Source organism: Talpa europaea (assembly GCF_964194135.1).
Source record: "Talpa europaea genome assembly, chromosome: 15".
Lineage (NCBI taxonomy): Eukaryota > Metazoa > Chordata > Mammalia > Eulipotyphla > Talpidae > Talpa > Talpa europaea.
The window spans coordinates 70,139,989-70,158,756 of NC_140083.1; the positions used below are offsets into that span (position 1 = coordinate 70,139,989).

The window sequence follows — 18,768 nt, forward strand, 5'->3', positions numbered from 1 at the left end:
ACTCTGCACCCTTGGCCACAAGCCCTGGGACCAGGGCAAGTCCTGGCAAGAGATGCCAGCGGGGGTGCTTCTTATTGAATAGTGTCAAACTGCCTGTTTAGATCCCTTCTGCTAAGGGAGCTTGAATATGAGTGGCAGAGAGATGTGGAGGAGACTTGGGGGCTGGATAGGGCAGGGGAGGCGGACTGAGGCCATCTGCAGAACTTGCTCTGTGCATAATCCAGGCTTTCATTTCAGAAAGTGCTGCTGAGTTGCTGGATATTCTGCCGACGAACCCTATTACTGTAGGGTTGGAGTACTCTTTTATATCTTGAAGAGCCTAACAATGGCACTGAGTATGAAAACAGTGCCTAACTTCAGAGAGAAAACATTATTTTGAAGTATTTTGGGGTTTCCCCTAGAAACATCCACTATTCTTATTGCTTTAATCTTTGCTAGAGATCCTGCCCCAACCCTTGCCCCCCCCCATAAGTCAGCACACTCAGCTGACTCTGAAAGGCGCAGCACAGCACACTCTACAGTTAATTTATGCAGCTATGATTTAATGCTGCATCTTTGCCTGTTTGCATGACTGTGAATGACGTCACTGTGCTGTTTGTGTGTTTATGTTTTGATAAATGTATATTTACATTAATAACAGATTTGTGTATTTTTTTTGGTGGCAAATAATAAAATAGCCTATTGTCTGTTGGGTGTTTATGCACTCACGACACGCCTAAATTTTTCTTAAATTTTTTTGATTATTTCTAGTTCATGCAGTTTGTGAGTTTTTTCAAATGGTTGCCAACTTCCAAAGTATTTATTGGAAAAAAAAGTGTTATAAGTGCATCCATGGGCCCATTTGTTCGAGGGCCAGCTGTATACGGGGGGGGGGAGGGCAGGGGGAGCAGATATTGTGCTGGTTTCCTAAGCTCCTAGGAGATGAAGGGATGGGGGTTCCTCAGCATCCATGGGTGCAGGAGTTGGCACAACCTATCTCCAGCTTCTCCTGGAGCCCCTTCACATCCTGGGCCCACTGCTCCCAGGATCCCTCTCTCTCGGACAGCCGTGACTTGAAGGACTTTTGTTTGTCTGGCATTTCCTTTGTCATAAACCCAAGCTGTCCCCTGCCTGTCCCTCCCATCATTCCTCATGATGGCCTCAGCACACCATCTACCCCCAACTACCCTATAGCCCCCAGATAGTTGAAAACCAAGCTGGTGGTGTCACTGGTGCCCTCACTTCCCGGGTTAGAGTTCCATGGTCCTTCATGCCCCTCTTGGGCCACATGTCTTTACACTGTGCCCTGCTCTAGTTGCTGCCTGCCTTTTTGAGGAGTGGCCCGGATTGGAACATCAACTGCCCGGGGCCTGACTGCTGCATCTGTGGCTTTTTTATCTCCCTCCATCTTGGACACCCACCTCTCTGAAGGAAGCCAAGACAGTCTCACCTCAGAGTTTGGGTTTCTATTAAGTTTGTGCAAAGCTGCATTTCCATGTTTTTTTCCTTCCCCCAAGTGAAATTGTATCTCCAACCTGCATTTACGTCCCGAGTTTTTTCAATCAAAAGATGTTCCAAATAAAATAACAGAAAATAAAATGAAAATAAAACAACAAAAGTTGTTCCAGTACTTTCTTGTTAAATTCCCTCCTATGATATCAATCTTGGGTGGCACCTCTGTGTGAAACAGACAGTAAGAGTTTAGAGGAAGATAGGCTTGTATTCAAATCTGTTTCCAGTCTATCAACTGTATGATCTTGGGGCAAATATTTAACTTCTCTGAACCTCAAGTTCTCCAACTTCAAAATGGAATAAAATACCCAGAACTCACTTAGTCTTTCACTTTCACTATAGAATGGAAAACTAAAACTCATATTCTCAGCCTCCACTCTAGCTAAAAGCACTCATATGGCAGATTGCTGATCAAAGAAGCACAAGTAGAAGTTCCAATCTGCTGGAGAAAGTATTCACATTTTAGATAGAAAGGATAGTTGTCTAGGGCATTTGCCTTCTCCACTTCCCTGCCGGGAATGGAGAGATGGTTGGATGGTTGGAGCTGCAGCAGCTACCTTGTAACCATGGAGGCAAGCCAAGAGAATCACAGAGATGCCATCTCTGACAGTGCCTTGCTACTAAATTAAAGCCTGTGGTTGCCTCCACACTTCTTATATGAAGGAAAAACCCCTATAATTTAACCAAACATGCATTTAACTTATGAGACCAACTTGAAAGTTGTAAGGATCCAGGACTGTGCTAAACACATTAGATGGGTTATTTGATTTCATTGACTTATTATTTATTCCTGTTATGATACATCCTTTGGGTGTCATATTTCATTTTCCAGATCCTGGAAATTTCTTTGAATTATAATTATTTCCCCCAAATTACTGGATAGATGCATCTGAGGATGTGTGATTCTCTACCTCTAAATCACACACAGTGTTGTAAACCAAGGTTATGGCAATATAGAAATATGGAACTAAAAAAATTAATGGGTACTCCAGAGTTTTGTGAAAATATTTTACAATAATCCAAGTTATCATTTAAAACATTGATCAAGTTAGGGCTAAGCAGGGCTCCCTAGCCCACCAGGACATCTTCCCTGGATGGGGTTGTTCATCCAGCTATGAATATGCCTAATTTACCCCTAGTGGGGTTAATCCACTAGGCTTCTCCATCTTATGCTCAAGAAGTTCATGAAATGCCCTAGCCTAACTTGAAACAAAAAATTCCTCTATTCCTGGAGTATTCTGATGAACTAGCTAAACCCCCTGCCCAAGAGAACGATGTCTTGGCTTCATCTTGCACCATCCCAACCCACCCAGCCCACCCATTGCAGAGGACATAGATGTTGAGACCTGGTTCCCTGAAAGGAGAATACAGGAGTTTGTGAATTTTAAAACACTTTCATTTCTTGATAGGCACCGGGTGAAGTCATAACCTTTTACTGTCCAAATCTTTGTAGTCAAATTTGTTTCCTCTGGGCTGTTTTTCCCAGTTGAACCAAAAGTCCGGCTTACCCAGCTGCTTATCTTCTCCTCAAGGAGTCTTTCTAGGCCCACAGCTGTTGTTGCCACTGGCAGGGCCTGTTGCTTTTTTGTAAACCCCAAACTTCTAAGAGTCTTTGCTCTAAAAGCCCTACGGGTCCTGAGAGCTGTGGACCTTTCTATTAAATGCAGAGCTTCTCTGGGACACTACCTGTCCGCCAAGTTGGGGCAACTGGTTTGAAGCCAGTGAGGACCAGTTGGCTTCTTTCTGGTCTGCCAGCTCTTGACGACGCCTCCTCTTCTGTCCTGGACCCAGTCCACAGCTTGGGGTGGGGGTGGGGTTCGTTCTTACTACCCTTCCCTTGACCTGCCAGCTGTCTGGACAGGGATGGATATGAAACTGGATCAGGTGATTTCTCCAGTGGTCATTGTCGCTGTGGAAGGTAGAAGCTGAGGCCTACCCTCTCCCACCCCGGGCACCTTGGGTTGTAGAGAGGATGGGTCCTTTTGGACAGACAGCACACTGGTGGAGAGCTGCAGCATTCCTTGCCCACGTTCCAGGACCTTCCTGAGGCTGTCAGGTTTTATGAGGCACCAAGGTGTTAATAGTTTGTGTTTGCTTATGCTGGTTCATTGGTCCATTATTTACAGAGCTGAAAGGCAGGGTATAATCCGTGGTCCTCAGGTTACTTAGTAGCATCTGCTAGACTTTGACGGTGCCACTCGTCAGCCACAAAGCAAGGAGTGGAAATTGTGGCAATGGACCTGCTTTTCCTAGAGGGAGCTGGCAGCACCACAGGGTGTGTGTGGTGGGGGTGGTAGAGATATGGGTATGGAGTTCAGGGCTCAGGACCATGAGCTACTAGTCTCATTCAGTCCATGTAAGATGAAGAGCTTAACTATTTCCTCAACTGAAACCATACTGTGTGTCTTGTTTGAAAGAGCAAGGCAACAAGGCCCAAGGAGGCCAATCAGCTGATTTTTTTAAATTGTGATAAAATAAACATAACCAACAACTTACCATTTTAACCATTTTTTTTTAAAAACATTAATCCTTTTTTTTAAAGATTTATTTTATTTACACAAGAGCTGGGGTACAGGCCAGAGTCGCAGGAGGGTGAGAGGATTCACCAGAGACAGAGCTGGGAGCAGAACAGGCAGACGCACCGAGGGCACTGCTGAGGGGAGCAGCGGGTGAGACAGGAGAGGTCTGCCTTGCCATGTGGGATTCTCCTTGGCCGGCCAGGAATTGAACCGGCGCTGCAGCGGCTGCGGACAGCTTCACAGCACTGCGCTCAAGCTACTGCGCCACTGGGTAGGCCCCGTTTTAACCATTTTTAATGCTGTGCACCATCACTGCCATCCATTTCCAGAACTTTTCTGTCATCCTAAATGGAAACTCTGTCCTCATTAAGCAATACTCCTTATTTTCCCCTCCCCCAGCCCCTGGTTACCTCTAATCGACTTTTCCTCTATGATTTCACCTATTCTAGGTACCTCAGGTAATGGAATTGTAGTTTTGGTTCCTTTGCGTCTGGCTTATTTTGCTTAGTATAATGTCAAGACTCATTCATGTTATCGTATGTGTTCGTATTTCATTTCTTTGTGTATTTTTTTAATTGAAATGATGTTGCATTATACATTTCAGGTGTACATCATTATCAATCAACATGTACAACAGTAAGCTCACCACTAAAAGTCCAGTTATATCTTCACTGTACCACTGACCCTTTTAACTACCTCCTCTCCCCCTTCTCTTTAGGTAACCATGAGTTTGTTCTCTTTGGGTAACCATGAGTTTGTTCATATAATGTAAGTTTAGAAGGCAAATAATCCAGAAGTAAAAAAGAAGTCTACTGTTTTTGTCTTATTTAACTCATTTGTTTATGTGGAATTCCTTTTTTTTTTTTTTCAAAGATTTATTTATTTATTTATGCACACAAGAACTGGGGTACAGGCCAGAGGTGCAGGGGGTGAGAGGATTCACCAGAGACAGAGTGGGGAACAGAACAGGCGGATTGACTAAACTACACTGCTGAGGGGAGCAGTAGGCGAGACAGGAGAGGTCTGCTGTGCCATGTGGGTCACCTCCCTGGCTGGGGATTGAACTCACGTGGCAGTGGCTGCAGATAGCTTCATAGTGCTGCGCCTTAACCCCTTGTGCCACCAGGGAGGCCCCTGGAATTCCTTTTTAAGACCAAATAAATACTACTCCATTGTAGGTGTATGCTACATTCTGTCTGTCCATCCATCCATGGACGTTTGTGCTGTTTCTACCTTTAGCTCGTTGAGTAGTGCTGAACACTGGTGTCCTGATTTTTTAGAAAAAGGTTTATTTATTTGTGCATATGAGAGCTGGGGTGTAGGCCAGAGGTGGGGGAGGTGAGAGGATTCACCAGAGACAGAGTGGAGAGCAGAACAGGCAGACTGACTGAAATATACTATTGAGGGGAGCAGCGGGCAAGGCAGGAGAGGTCTGCTGCACCATGTGGGTAGCTCCCTGGATGGGGATTGAACTTGTGCTTCAGTGACTGTAGATTGCTTCATAGTGCTGAGACTTAATCCCTTGTGCCACCAGGGAGGCCCTTGTACTGACTTTATTAACAATTGTGTGGGCAAAATTGTGGAAATAATTTACTAATGATTTCCTCATTAGTAAAGTAGGGAGACCAATTTTTCAACCTACGTCTCATATAAATGCAGCTATAACAAACATCAGTTCAAAGATACTTGAAAATAGCTCAAAAAATAATTAAGGAAACCAAAAAAAAACTTAAGGAAGATAAAACCAAAAACCAAAACCAATATTGTCATATAGTCTTTTATTATGTATCAAATTGTCTTCAATATAAGTTACAACCTGATTAAATGTGATAGTTTTTTTTTTAATCTATTTCAAAACAAAAAAAAATTCTCTTTATATACAGTAACTTCTGTCTAGAGCCTAGCGAATATAGTACCTTTCATTGCAGGACTTTTGCTTAATATAATAAGTAAAAACAAACAACCAAAAAAAAAAAAATACATAAACCAAAGCAAACTAAATCCCAAAATATCTCAACTACAAATATCACTATGGAAAAAGCATTTCAAAGACAAACATAAAATAACTTTTTTTTTTTTGGTTTAGAAATGCAGAGTGAATACTAAAATTAGTGGCAAAAAAAAACAAAAAACAAAAAACAAAAAAAAAACCCCAACAAAAAACCCACCCAAAAACAAAAACAAAACAAAATCCCAAACCCAAGAAAATACTAAAACATCTTCAAGGGTACGTTCTCCTGCTCAGGGTTACAAGCTGACTCTAGACCATCTCCCGGCTCCTGCGGATGGCACAGCACAGGATCATACTGAAGATCATGCCAAATATCTGCAAGAAAGGAAGGAAGGTGAGGAACAGACTGGTGGTGCCGTGGGAGGGCCGAGGGAGGAGAGATAGGAGTCATTCAGGCCAAGACAAAAAACAAGGAGAATGGTGTCCAGTGGCCAAAGGAGTTAAGGGCACTGAAGCAGGAAATGTGGGTCAGACAAGAGGAAGGTTCTCGGACTGATGAGGGGGCTGACAGCCTGCAGCCATTTGCTAACCAAGCTGCAGAGGTTACTTCCCTGGAGAACTCTAGGGTGAAACAAATTTGAGATTTAACGCTCAAGTTCCAAATACTGCAATAGCCCATAGAGGCTACTAGCACTTTTGTGCATGTGTGCGCTTTATAGTTTATATTAAAAGGAATTGTTAGGTCTCCGAATACTGCTTCAAGTCTTTCTTAGATGCAGGTGGGGAGTGCAAATACCACTAAGAAAAGAAGCAATTCTCTTCTGGGAATAGTTATACGAGGGGCAGAGGAGGGCTGTGACCCCTACAGGCTTCTCATCACTCCCTCATGGGGAAAGACAGGGTGGCCCCAGGGAAGCTATTGGTCCTTGATGATTTTTCAGGGCTGATTATTTGAAGCCTCCCTTCTTCCTTCTGGCTGTCCACCTTTGGGTGCCTTTCACACTGGGTGGGTGGGGGAATGTGAAACAGTTCACATCCGGGTAGCTTTCACTGAACTACTTTCTTGGGGACAAGAAAATCAGGTGCCTGAGGAACACATGTTCTGAAGATGACCCCAGGATAACTTTTAGGTCTGGGTGCTCCACAGCCTCACTACTCCTTACATTTACTCCTGCAACTTAGTGATGAAGAGAACACATGCTGGAAACCCACTGAGTTCAGATTTAGGAGCTCAGACTATAACCCACTTAATCTCTGCCTCTCAACTTTCCCAAGTTTGTAAAGTTAGGGCTCCTGATAGGTCCCACCTCCAGGGTGACAAGGAGTGAATGAGTGGTGGATCTGCAGCACTTATGCAGGGCCTGGCCAGAGCAGGCACCTCTCGACTATGAGGCCCAATCCCTTCCACGTCTAAACACTCACCATCACCACCGCAATCCCGATGCCCAGCGCACTGATGATGTGGAATTTGTTTTCGAAGACCTCTTTGATGGCATCAGGGCAAGACTTAGGAGCAAACCAAGACCCAGGTCAGACTAAGCCCCACTCCAGATGCCCCAATTCCCTCCCACATCACCCATTTCACACCGAGACCACTGGTGGTGACAGAGAAAGGGTCGGGGACAGGAGTGTTAAGGTGTCTTGGCTGGTGGATGGAAAGGAGCGTGGAGGTGAGATAGGGGAGGTTGGTCACTAAAATTTGGGCAAGAAATCAGGGAAGGAACAGGGATCAGATCCTGCTCTGGGGTCTCTTATTTGGCTGTAGGGTTACTTACTATTATTCTGGAGTTTGGACATTAGCTCTAGTTTGCAATCATCAACTATTTACAAATCTGGAGAGCAGGAGGGCAGGCGCCAGGGCAAGCCTATCCTTAAGGGGCTTGAGGGCTGGGGGAGGCGGAACACGGGGCAGCAGCAGCTTAGCTGCTGAGTGACCGCAGGGTGCAGCACGAACACTGTTATTGCCGGGGTCTGGCCTTTGTTTTGCTGCTCTTGTGGAGACAGAGGTCCCAGGGCAGGGAAAAAGGGGCATGCCTACTGGTGGAGGGGCTATTTATGAAGCCCAGATGCCTGTCCTGCTGGCACAAGGCTTCACCTCCAACCTGACCGGATCCTCCCAGTGTAACGGCATTGCAGTCTTATTCACAGGCTTACCTTTACCGTTAAGCTTTCTAAAACTGGCTTTTCGGGGCAGATATCCGAGATAAATTGCTCCACGCCTCCAACCACACCACAGCATTTCAACTGCAGAGAGGAGGGTGGGGTGGGGGTGAGAGAAATGTTAACACAATTGAGATAGAGCTACACGGGGTGGGTCTGCAGAAGGGGCTGCGCAGACAGGACTCACGGCGTAGTGGAAGGCTTTCAGCGTCTCCTTCCGGGCCTCTTCCTTGTTTTTCAGCTTGGCGTAGGCATCCCTGTAAAAGTCCTGGATTTGCTTGATCGCCTAGGATGGACAGACAAGACCGCAGTGGAGATGGCCTTTCATGAACAAATGTCACGTGTCCATCTAACTTAGGCTTGGGAAATGTCACTGGACAGACAGAAGCCACCAGATGAGGATTGCCTCTCCCAGGCCCCGGGCCTCCCACCTCCCCCTCCACTAGGAGCCTCCTGTAGCTGTTCTCCCTTCTTCTCCTGCAACTTTGGTGGGTCCTTCCAGCCCCACCTGGTTCTGCCCTTCTACCTATGAGCAAGATGGAATCTCCTCAATGCAAAGAATTAAAAAACAACAAAGCAACACAACCTCAAAATTAAAATACATAAATAAAAAACGGCCCCCAAGCTCTATTCCTGACCTGGCTATTTCCTCAGGCTTCCCTCCTTTTTGTTTCCTGATGCAGAGAGGGTATGACTTTTGGCAAATGACTAAGTCTCTGTCCATCACTTTCTGTACATGCCGGCTGGGGATTGTCACACTCCCTACTGCACAGGTGACTGTGAGCATGTGAAAGACACTGCATGCGAAGTCCTTATATACAGTGTTGGGAGAACAGCTTTGCAGGAAATATTAGCTGTCATTACAGAACAGAGGAAATAGTGCTAAAGCACTGTTGTGAAACAGTCCACCCCAGACCACTCCTCAGCAGACCCATCTTTGTCCCGGAAGTTCCCTGCCTCCCACTAACTATCCTCCTGATACACCATCTTTTGTTGAGGGTTTAGGTCAATGTCACCTTTCCTAGGAAAGACTCCCACCCTGGTCCCCTGAAAGCCCATGGGGTTTTTGGCTAGAAATCACTTCTACGATACTTATCAAATGCATGTCTCTTTCCCGCACTAGAGGGCAAAGTTCTTGTAGTGGGGGCCACAGCTCTCGCATCTCCAGACCCTCGAGAGAGTCTGGCACAGCACTTGGCTGAGGGTGGGACAGAGATGATGTGAAGGAGCAAGGGTGCCCAGCCATAGAAAGCCAACATTCAGGGGAGAACGGAGGCCGCTGAGGTGCCACACAACACACACACACACACTGACTCTCCTGAGCTTCCATGTGCCAGCCCTGTTCAGTGAACTGGAAGCAATGGTTGGCATTAGGCAGCATGGCAGCACTCACATTCTCTGCCCTCCTTGCTCATATCCTGATGGGTATGTGGCAATGTGGTGAAGTAGAGGCAAGTCTGCTGGTTGAAGGCTGACACAAGTGACCAGCCAGGACATCAACCACCAATGCTCAACCCCCAACTCCAGACCCTCATCATTCCAGGTGCCAAGAGACCTTACGGGAAAAACCTACCTCATCTTTGTGGGAGTATCCCCAGATGGCCCCGGCTATTTCAATGGCAAATATCACCAAGAGGAAGCCGAAGAACTAGAAGGCGAAGAGGGGGTGGAGTGAGAGACAATCCCAGTCAGCCAATCCAAAAAAAAAAAAAAAAATCAAAGCGTATTTTGAGGAATAAGGAAGAACGACAACTCTCTGGGGACTGGGCACACAGGCGGAGAAGTTGTTTACAGAACTGTGAGAACTAAGCCAAGGCAAGGAGTGAATAGTGTGGAAGGAGAAGAAAGGGCTGAACAGACCTCAGAGCTGGTATTGCAGAGGTATTAATTATGAAGAGTCAGTCAGTGATAAAATACCATTGCTCACTCACGAAACTCACAGAGATCTGAGGATATAAAGAAGTGAATAGGCTCTGGAGTCTGAGGAAAACTGAAACAAGAAGAGAAGGCAAAGGAAGGTACCTGTGGTAGCTTTTCAGGGGGAAAAAAGCCACTGTGGGCCTCAAAAAAGGAGAAAACAAAGTGTTGGCATTTAGTGGCTGGAGGAAAGTGATAAGATAGACAGGATCCAGAAAGGAAGAGGAGCAAGGCATGACTACTGGGGAGGAGACAAGATGGCTGCCTGGCTAGGAGGCCAGGGCAGGGCCCAGAGCACAGAGACACCAGGAAGGCTGACAATAGCTCGTGCCCTTTGGGTACTCTTTTCACCCCATCCTACCCCATCTGTTGTATGGACGTGGGCCCCTTGAAATCTTGGGGGCACAGATGCCAGGACACTCACCAACCCCAGCATGCATTGGGACTCCTGTATTGCTCCACAGCAGCCCAGGAACCCCACCAGCATCATGAGGGCACCGGCGCCAATCAGAATGTAAATTCCTGTGGGGAGAGCACAGAGGACGAGACATGGAGACATTAGTGTGGGAGCCCAGATACATCCTACAATTCCTTTACCTACTGTAAGATGCTGTGGATGGGTAGAAGTATCCATCCTCATAAACAGCTTCCACCACCTCTGCTCTGTAGTCTCCTTTCTATCAGTCTCTCTTCTAGGGCCCAGGTCCAGCAAGCCTTAATTTATCTTTACCCTCAGTTTTTCTGGAAGATATCCATCACCTCATCATCTAGGTGCATGGGATCCTCCAAAGTCTACTCTGGACACTAACTGGTCCAGTGTGCCCAGCTATTATCAGCAAGGTGAATCCACGCACGCTACTTAACACAGACCCTCCAAACCTGGGCTAATTTCCTGCAACTCTGATACGCCTCCCACTGGCCTCCACTTGCTAGAAGGGGTAGTCAGAGATGCTGTGAGCAGGCCTGGGTGGTGTACTCTCCTAGACATGCATGTTCCGGGGGAACCTGTGTTTGATTTTCAGAGGGAAGTCTCCCCACTCTGCTGCCTGGTAGCAGTTAGGCATGGGGATAGGAGTACCCAAGGGCACATACTGGCAAAGGTTCTAGAGCACGGAACACAAGCCTGGGTTTCGGATGAGCCTAGTTTTGGTAGCAGCTCTGCTACTAACTGCTGGGTTAGACACAGTCCCTCTCTGGGTCTCAATTTCCTTATCAGTGAAATGAGAGGTTGGTTGCTTAGGAAATTCCAGAAGACCCCTTACAAAATACTAGAAATCTTATAATTGCAATTCAGTTACTTCAGGTTAGGGGCTGCGGGGGGGCTCCTCCTTGTGAAAGGGAATGTGGGTGACACGTTTCTAAGCTCTCAAAATTAATGTCTGAGGAGGGAGGGGATGTGTAGGACGCCAGTGACTTCAACAACTTCTGCCTGTGGCCAACTGGATGGGATGGGACCATGAGCACGCTGGCCAAGGCATCCCATACTTGGCCAGGGAACACCCAGAGAGGCTCATGCTGTGGCTGTGTTCCTTAGAAGTCACAGCTGACCTGAGGGGATCTCCTGGACCCGGCTCCCCAACACACAGGCTCCATGGAAAACGGGCAGGGCCCTTGGGAGGGGCCAAGTCCCATGTTGAGAGCACCTGCTTGGCAGCCTAGAATGTGTGGGTTTCAAAGCCAGCTCAGTGACCCTGGGACAGCCACTTCATCTCTCTGTGTAAATTTTCTACCTGCAAGGCAGGGATGGCAACCATGCTGATAGCAGGGTCTGCCTGAGGAAGTGACAGAAACTCAATGTGCACAGCAAATGCTGCTACTGCTGGTGCTCAGGACACAGCGTGTCCATGACAGTTCTGAAGAGTCATAGTGATGAAGGGTATACACTGGCTGCTTCCTCCCTGCTGGCCTCCCTTCCAGGGACCAGGGAGACTCCCTGGAAGTCGGGGCTGAAAGCAAGTGGGCCTCTGTGAGGTGACCCTACAATGCACAACACCCCAGCACATTGCACTGAGAGCCCTCGGGTGTCACAGTGACTTCACTGTCTCACATCTGTCCCCTCAGTGCGGGGCTAGGTTTGGGAGGCAACAAATCGGGCAGTCTGCCTGCAGCTGAGGCTCACGGGCGGCACGGAGCAGAGCACACACAAGGGAACATTTGTCCCTCTCCCCTTTCCCCCCACATCTGTCGTGATGTCAAATCACGTGGGTTCGTTGGCAAACCCCGAAGTTGCATGAATATGGGTATTGTTCCTGCACACACCCAGCCCAGACTGGGCAAGGAGACAAATGCAGCTTGTCCTCCAGTCAGGTCCCATCCTTCTGGGCAGTGCAACACCGCGGGACCACAGACTCGGGTCGGCAGTGCAGCCCCACACACAGGCGTGTGGGGTGGGGGGCAGTCTCCCTTAGGGCTGAACGGAGGCAGTAAAATGGCCCTGATTTCTCCCCATTTCATCTCCGCAAGACAGCAAAGGCTGAGATCACTGGTCTGAGTTCCAGAGCAGGGGCTGAATAAATAGGGCGTATTAAGAGATCAAAAGGATTTACAAGCACATGAAATAGAGTCAAGTGGCGAAGAACAGAAAGACATATTTTCTCAAAGTCCAGATCGCAGTTCATAAACCCTGGCAACGGTGGCAGAAGTCAGAGAGGTGGGTCAGCAGCAAAAATGAGCTACGAAAGGTAAAAGCACTTCCCAGGCAGCCAGGGAACATTCTCCTTAATGGGCCTCTCGGTTAATATTAAATATTCATTCCAGGACTCAGCAGACAAGATTTGAGCACAAAGGATCTTGCTGGCTTTAAATCTTGTTCGGACAGCTGCAGATCCGGGTGTCTCGGCTTCGCTCTCCAGCCAGGGAGGAAGACAAGCATTTCCCTGGCAGCTGCTTATGGGGATTTTAGCAGCAGCCATGAAGCCACGGGTGGGTGGGGGCTCACCTGGACGCAGCCCCCTGGAAGCCACGGAACCACACAGGGCCTGGGCTGCTGCGTGCAAGGGCCATCGAGAGCTTCCCCTTGAAAAGGCCCCTCCCAGCCAACATTCAGACTTGTAAGCCTGAGATGATAAATGACAAAGCATTCCCCTTTATAAAACAAGTGAATGTTAGCTTTCTGTCTGACTCATGGAAAAAGTTATTCGTCACGGAGCCTTCTCTAGGATTACTGTATTAATTTGCTTAAGGGCTGTTTATTCTGCTTTTTTCAGACTGACATTACAGGCTGAGTCCAAAAAAAAAGTATTTGGTGTAGCAGCAGCATATGCCAGTGAACCTTTTACATGAAAAATGAAGCATTCCTGTTCACCTATTTATCGGGGTGCTGGATCTTGGCTGGGGGGTGGACACATCAGCCTCCTGTCCCTACCCCACCCCCAACTGGCAAACAGCACTGGCCACTCCTGTTTGTGTGAGCAAAATCTGGTCTAACTTTCGGGCCTTCACTTGCTCAGAACAGTTTATTATCTCTAACAACTTAATCAGGGGTTCGAAGGGACCCTAACTCTTCTTGCCAACGCTCTCTTGGTTGCTCTGTGTCCCGTGATAGCTGGTCTTGTGAGTGAGCGACATAGTGGACTCTGCCTGCCAGGGGCGGGGAGGTGTGGGTATGAGCTCTGCCAGTTTCATGGGGAACAGGAGACACAGTGAGGAAACAAGGCAGCTCACTGAGGGAAAAGGCTGCACTTCCTGGAACTCACCAGGGTCAGGGTGACATCTGAAACTCCCAACTGGAGTCCCCAGGTGCCCCATTCAGTGGCTACAGTTCTAAAGGACACTAAGGGGTTAAGAAGGACTGCTGGCATGGGATTAAGAAAATGAAGTTCCCCAGCTTGTTTGCAGCCTGAGATTGTGGACACTGCTGACAGGCTGAATCTCCCAGGGCTTGAATTGGAGAGAAGGCCCATATAAGGCCGTCAGCTGTTCTGGACTCACTACACGCCATTCTGAATGTTGGAAAGGTTTTTTTCCCCTCTCGAGTCTCTGCCTAACTGGGAATTCCTTCTCTGCCTTGAAAGCTGTGGCCCTACACTGGGTCTTTCAGGTTTTCTGGAGCTTTAGCAGCATGGTCAGGCTGATTGGGGGCTGCTCTGCAGAGGGTTAGTACCCTGATGCAGGGGACAGTCACTCCCTGATGTCGACACACAGGCTGGGGCAGAGGTGGGAGGGCTATGGGTCAAAGGCTGGTCTCACAGCCTGGGGGCAAGGAGAATGAAGGCTCTGGGTGACAATTACTTAGTTTCTCCAAGAGCTCAGTGAAGTGCTGGGTCCAGCCAGACCCAAGTGGTCATTTAACTGACTGAAGTTTCCGTGTTGTTTGCATAAGCCTCAATTTCTTGGGTTTCTGCAAACAGAACAAGTTTTCCGAGCTCAGCTCTTTTCCATGAAGGGGAGTTCAGCCACAAAGGGTCCAGTTCCTCTGTTGGAGCTAAGGGGACAGTGGCCACTGGCCCCCAACTAGGGATTGCTGTGTTACTTTGAGTGTGTGTTTATGTCACCCTCCTATCACCTCAGGTAGCACCACTGGTCTTCGGGGGGTCTTGCAATGACCCGGGGGGCCTGAATCCTGCAAGGGGACTCTGACGCCTCTAAATGTGCACTCATCACTCCCTGCCACTCTGCACAGCTCTCCCTCGGTCATTTGCTGGCTAGGGTCACCAGCATTGGGGCTGTCTCTCCTAGACTACAATTTGGGTGAAGTCAAAAGGCCAGGAGAGCCTGCAAGCTGCCCTGCCAACGCAGGACGCTCAGTCAGTGGAGACAATTCCTGTTTCTACCTGGGGAGGCCCCCATGACCTCATACAGCTTTCATAGACCTGAGTTCAAATCTTACTCCTGCCTTTTGAGGAGAACAAGCCTGGCTAAGTGATAAAACTTCTCTAGGCCTCCATTTCTTCATCTAGGAGATGGGCATTACTCCATGTACCTTGAAGAGTGACAAGGATTAGATGTATGTATAATAAAAATGTGTGGACAGGGGTTCAAAAATATGTCTTCCCCCCCATTTCCACCCACTTATCAAGATCCTTCCCTTTGACATCTAAAAATACACTGAATGAGCCCAAGTCCTAGATAACAAAAGATGGAAACTGGGTGGTTAGGACCGGCCAGGCCGGGTAGAGCCAGGAGCCCTTCAGGGAATAATGGCAGACAGCCCGGGGGAGGCCGGGCACTCTTAGGACAACTGCCCAAGACAGATGCCACCTGCTTCCAGATTTCTCTGCCGAGGAGGGGTCACGGGTCTCTGGTGTGACGTGACATGGAGGGCTCGAACCTCCCCTCAGCGCCTGCCCCACTGCTGCAGCCCTACAGGCGGCATTCCAGGCCTGCTGCACACTCACACACACATAAACACTGTTGCTACAACAAGCCAGGGCACTATGGAAACCTGCTCCCTAAAACTGTGTGTGCGTGTGTAGTTTAAAAAAAAAAAAAACACACACATACATTGTGCTTTATGCCCCCTCATTTTCTTTCTGACAATAGGGAGACACACCCTAAAAAAAACCCAACCACCAATAAGCAATAAAAGTTAACAAGCTATCCACAGGGCCCTGGTGCCATGTGACTGTTCAGTCCACTCCAATCTGGCCTCTGGGAGGCGGGATGGGCGGGTAGTGCGGCTGACTAGTCACCATGTTCTTCCTGAAGGCCTGGGTGATAACCCACTGCAAGCTGTTTTCTGACTTTGTAAAAATAACTTCTTTGGTGGGAGGGCAGGAAGTGACCACACTTAACTTTGAGTCTGATGACAGTACAACACCATTCTAAAAATAGGGCGATTCTTAACGTTTCTCGAAAATGAAGTTTCCTTATCCCCAAACTAGGTAGACAGGAGAGCCACCCACGGAGTGTGTGCTGATTCAGAAATGGGGGGATTGCCTTCGACAGGCCTTGGCGTTTACATGAGACAACGGAAAGGGACAGATAGAGCAGGAGCCAAGGAGCCTGAGTGAAGGAGAAACCTGCTAAGTCTACCTTCGTCTAAACCAGCTGGAGAGCTTTGCTGTGAAGCAAAAGCACTTTAGGGACAGGAAACGCCCAAGGTATTACACTAGTATCAGGGCCCACGGGCTGTGTTTCTTCCAGCCTCTATTCATTGTGATTGTCTTTCCAGGAGGGCGGTCTTTGGGTCTCAGAGTCTCCCTCTGAACAGTGGGGGACCATCATCTCTCCTTTTCCTGGCACTGTGAATCGCCAGGATAAAATGTTTAAATTAAGGAAATGGGGTCTCCCCTGGTGGCGCAGAGGTTGAGCGCTGGGCTGCGAAGCTGCCTGTGGCCTCTGCAGCACCGGTTCAATCCCTGGCCACCGGCGAGGGTCCCACATGGCGCGCAGATCTCTCCTGCTGCTCCCCTCAGCAGTTTTCCTGTTCTGTTCCCCGCTCTGGCTCTGGTGAATTCTCTCACCCTCCCATGCTTCTGACTGTACCCAGTGCTTGTATAAAAAACAAAACAAAACAAAAAAACCCCCTCATCTTAAAAAAAAAATAAATAAATTAAGAGAATGCTAAAACCTAAGAAGACATGAAATTGACAGGCCCAAGGATGAGAACAGAGGAACCCTCAAAAGCATCAGCCACTCTGGCAGAGCCAAAGTCACATCAGAGAGTGGTCAAAATGCCAGACTTAGTCAGCATGGGAAAAAAAAAAAAAATCACATCAGTCAAATGCAAATTCTTGGGCACAACTCCACACAAGCATGGCTGTAAAGGGCCATAGCTGACCAGCATGGCCAGGGCAAAAGGCTTCCGAAAGGCTGAGGCCCTGGATTAACACAGAACCTCCACCCTTGAAGGAAGCGCCGCATCTCCCCGCCTCACCTGTGTAGAATTTGGAATGATTATCTTCTTGCTCGAAGATGCTCTTGGTCTGAGAGTCGAATCGCAGCCATAGCCCAATGGCGAGGACCGCAATCCCAGCGAGCTGCAAGACATACAGAATGAGGGCATTAGTCCTGATTGCCACAGAGTTGAAGGGTGAGACTTGCAAAGGACTTTGAGACATCCTCAGTGTCTGTGTCCTGCCATGCACCTGCCAGTTGGGAATAAACCATTATCTACCACAGTGGTGGAACAGATACCTTATGAACAATAGAATACTATGCAGCAGTGAAAATGGATGACTTGTAGCTTCATGCAATCCTGTGAATGCATCTCATGATGCTAAACCAAAGAAGCAAAAGCTACAGAACACATAAAATATGATACCAAACACTTAAAAGGTGATCTAGGGCGCTGGCAGTGTATTAGTTTTAGTTTTTTTTAAAAAAGATTTATTTATTTGTTTTTATTTATTTATTTATACAAGCACTGGGTACAGTCAGAAGCGCGGGAGGACGAGAGAATTCACCAGAGCCAGAGTGAGGAGAAGAGCAGGCAGAAGAACCAAAGCACACTGCTGAGGGGAGCAGCGGGTGGCAGGAGAGGTCTGTGCGCCATGTGGGACCCTCCTCTGATGGCCGGGAAGCAGCCAAGGATCGAACCGGCGCTGCAGAGGCTGCGGGCAGCTTCACAACCCAGTGCTCAACCGCTGCGCCACCGGGGAGGCCCAGTGTTCTAGTTTTTGACTTGGGTGGTGGTGACAGGGATTTTCATTTCATGATTCTTTAAACTGTGTGTCTACCATACAATAAAAAAAATGTAAAAGTTGCTCGAAGCACCAATGAAGGCATCTGGGATTCCTCATCAAACCACGCTGCTCAGTAAAGGGACAATCAGAGCATCCCCTAAGTAGTCACCTCTGGTCCTTTTCCCTCTTCACACAGGGGATCCTTATAAGTGGACCAGCCTGCGTCCTTAGAAGTGACCCCAACAAGCATCAGACAAGAAACTTCCAAACCACCTTCCAATCCTATGATTTAACGACAATCCCATTTTACAGGTAGGCAAGCTGAGATGCGGGACCCTTAAGGGCAGTCTTTCCTAATAAGGAACAGAATGGAGTGCCAACTCCTGGCCTGGCACTGATGAACCAGATGCCTCTTGCCAAGCTCCCCTCCCCACCGCTCCATCACCCCCAATGCCAGCTGAGCTCCTCGCTGCTGGTACCAGGGCTCGCTGGGAGGTGACTCACAGGCTGCAGCGCAGGGGCCGGCTGGACGCGCGAGAGGGTGGGCTCTGGGCCAACGCCCAGGCCTCAAGTTTCACTGGTCCACCCTCCTCAACAGAGGCGCCTATGTCAGACCCCTGTTCTTCAGGGAGCCTGGTTCTCTGTCCCAGGAGCCCATGCGTGGACAGGTGTCTCTTTCTTTCCTTCTTTGCTCTTCACTTCCCCATGACTTGGCGTTGGGTTGGGACACACAGTGAGGACAGGGGCTGGCGGCAGTGGAGAAGGATCCCAATTTACAGTAGAGTCAAAACTTTGTCTACATTCACTATGGTGTTTCCAGAGCAAGGGTCTGGATGTCCTGGCTTCGAGTTCTGTTGCTTCAGTTGCCCTACCTGTAAACCAGGAAGGGTGAGCTGCGGGCCCCCTTCCTTGGCTTTTAAGTATGGTCCAAGAATAAAGGAGATTATATTACAAGTTGAAACCTATTATACATTGGTGGGTTCCTTAGAAGTTATAGATCATATAGAAGGAGCTGCCCAATGGATTTTTGTGAGAATGGCTGTCAGCTCTCAGGTAATCCGCGCAGCATGGCAGCGCGGAGTGATTCAGCGTGGAGTGATTCAATGGCTTTTCAGTCCTTGACTTAAGTAAGGCAATGCCAACCCTCAGTAAGAGCCACACAATG

The 18,768-nt window shown here is 48.2% G+C and overlaps 1 protein-coding gene across 6 annotated transcripts in view; it reads right to left on the reverse strand.

The window, feature by feature from the left end:
- Positions 1-6,270: 6,270 nt before the first annotated feature.
- The window catches only part of CD9 (CD9 molecule), a gene marked incomplete at its 3' end in the record, with an annotated part of 31,308 nt that continues 18,810 nt past the window's right edge, over positions 6,271-18,768 (reverse strand). The window contains exons 2-8 of one of the 6 annotated variants that reach the window (XM_084255388.1): positions 16,856-16,904; positions 10,463-10,560; positions 9,695-9,769; positions 8,309-8,407; positions 8,116-8,205; positions 7,384-7,467; positions 6,271-6,336 (exon numbers count right to left, since the gene is read on the reverse strand). In XM_084255388.1, the coding sequence (XP_084111514.1) occupies positions 6,271-6,336; positions 7,384-7,467; positions 8,116-8,205; positions 8,309-8,407; positions 9,695-9,769; positions 10,463-10,560; positions 16,856-16,904 (561 nt within the window). Of the gene's footprint in view, positions 6,337-7,383; positions 7,468-8,115; positions 8,206-8,308; positions 8,408-9,694; positions 9,770-10,399; positions 10,561-16,855; positions 16,959-18,768 lie in introns of all 6 variants that reach the window. The other 5 variants (XM_084255387.1, XM_084255386.1, XM_084255385.1 and 2 more) reach the window with 5 other exon arrangements.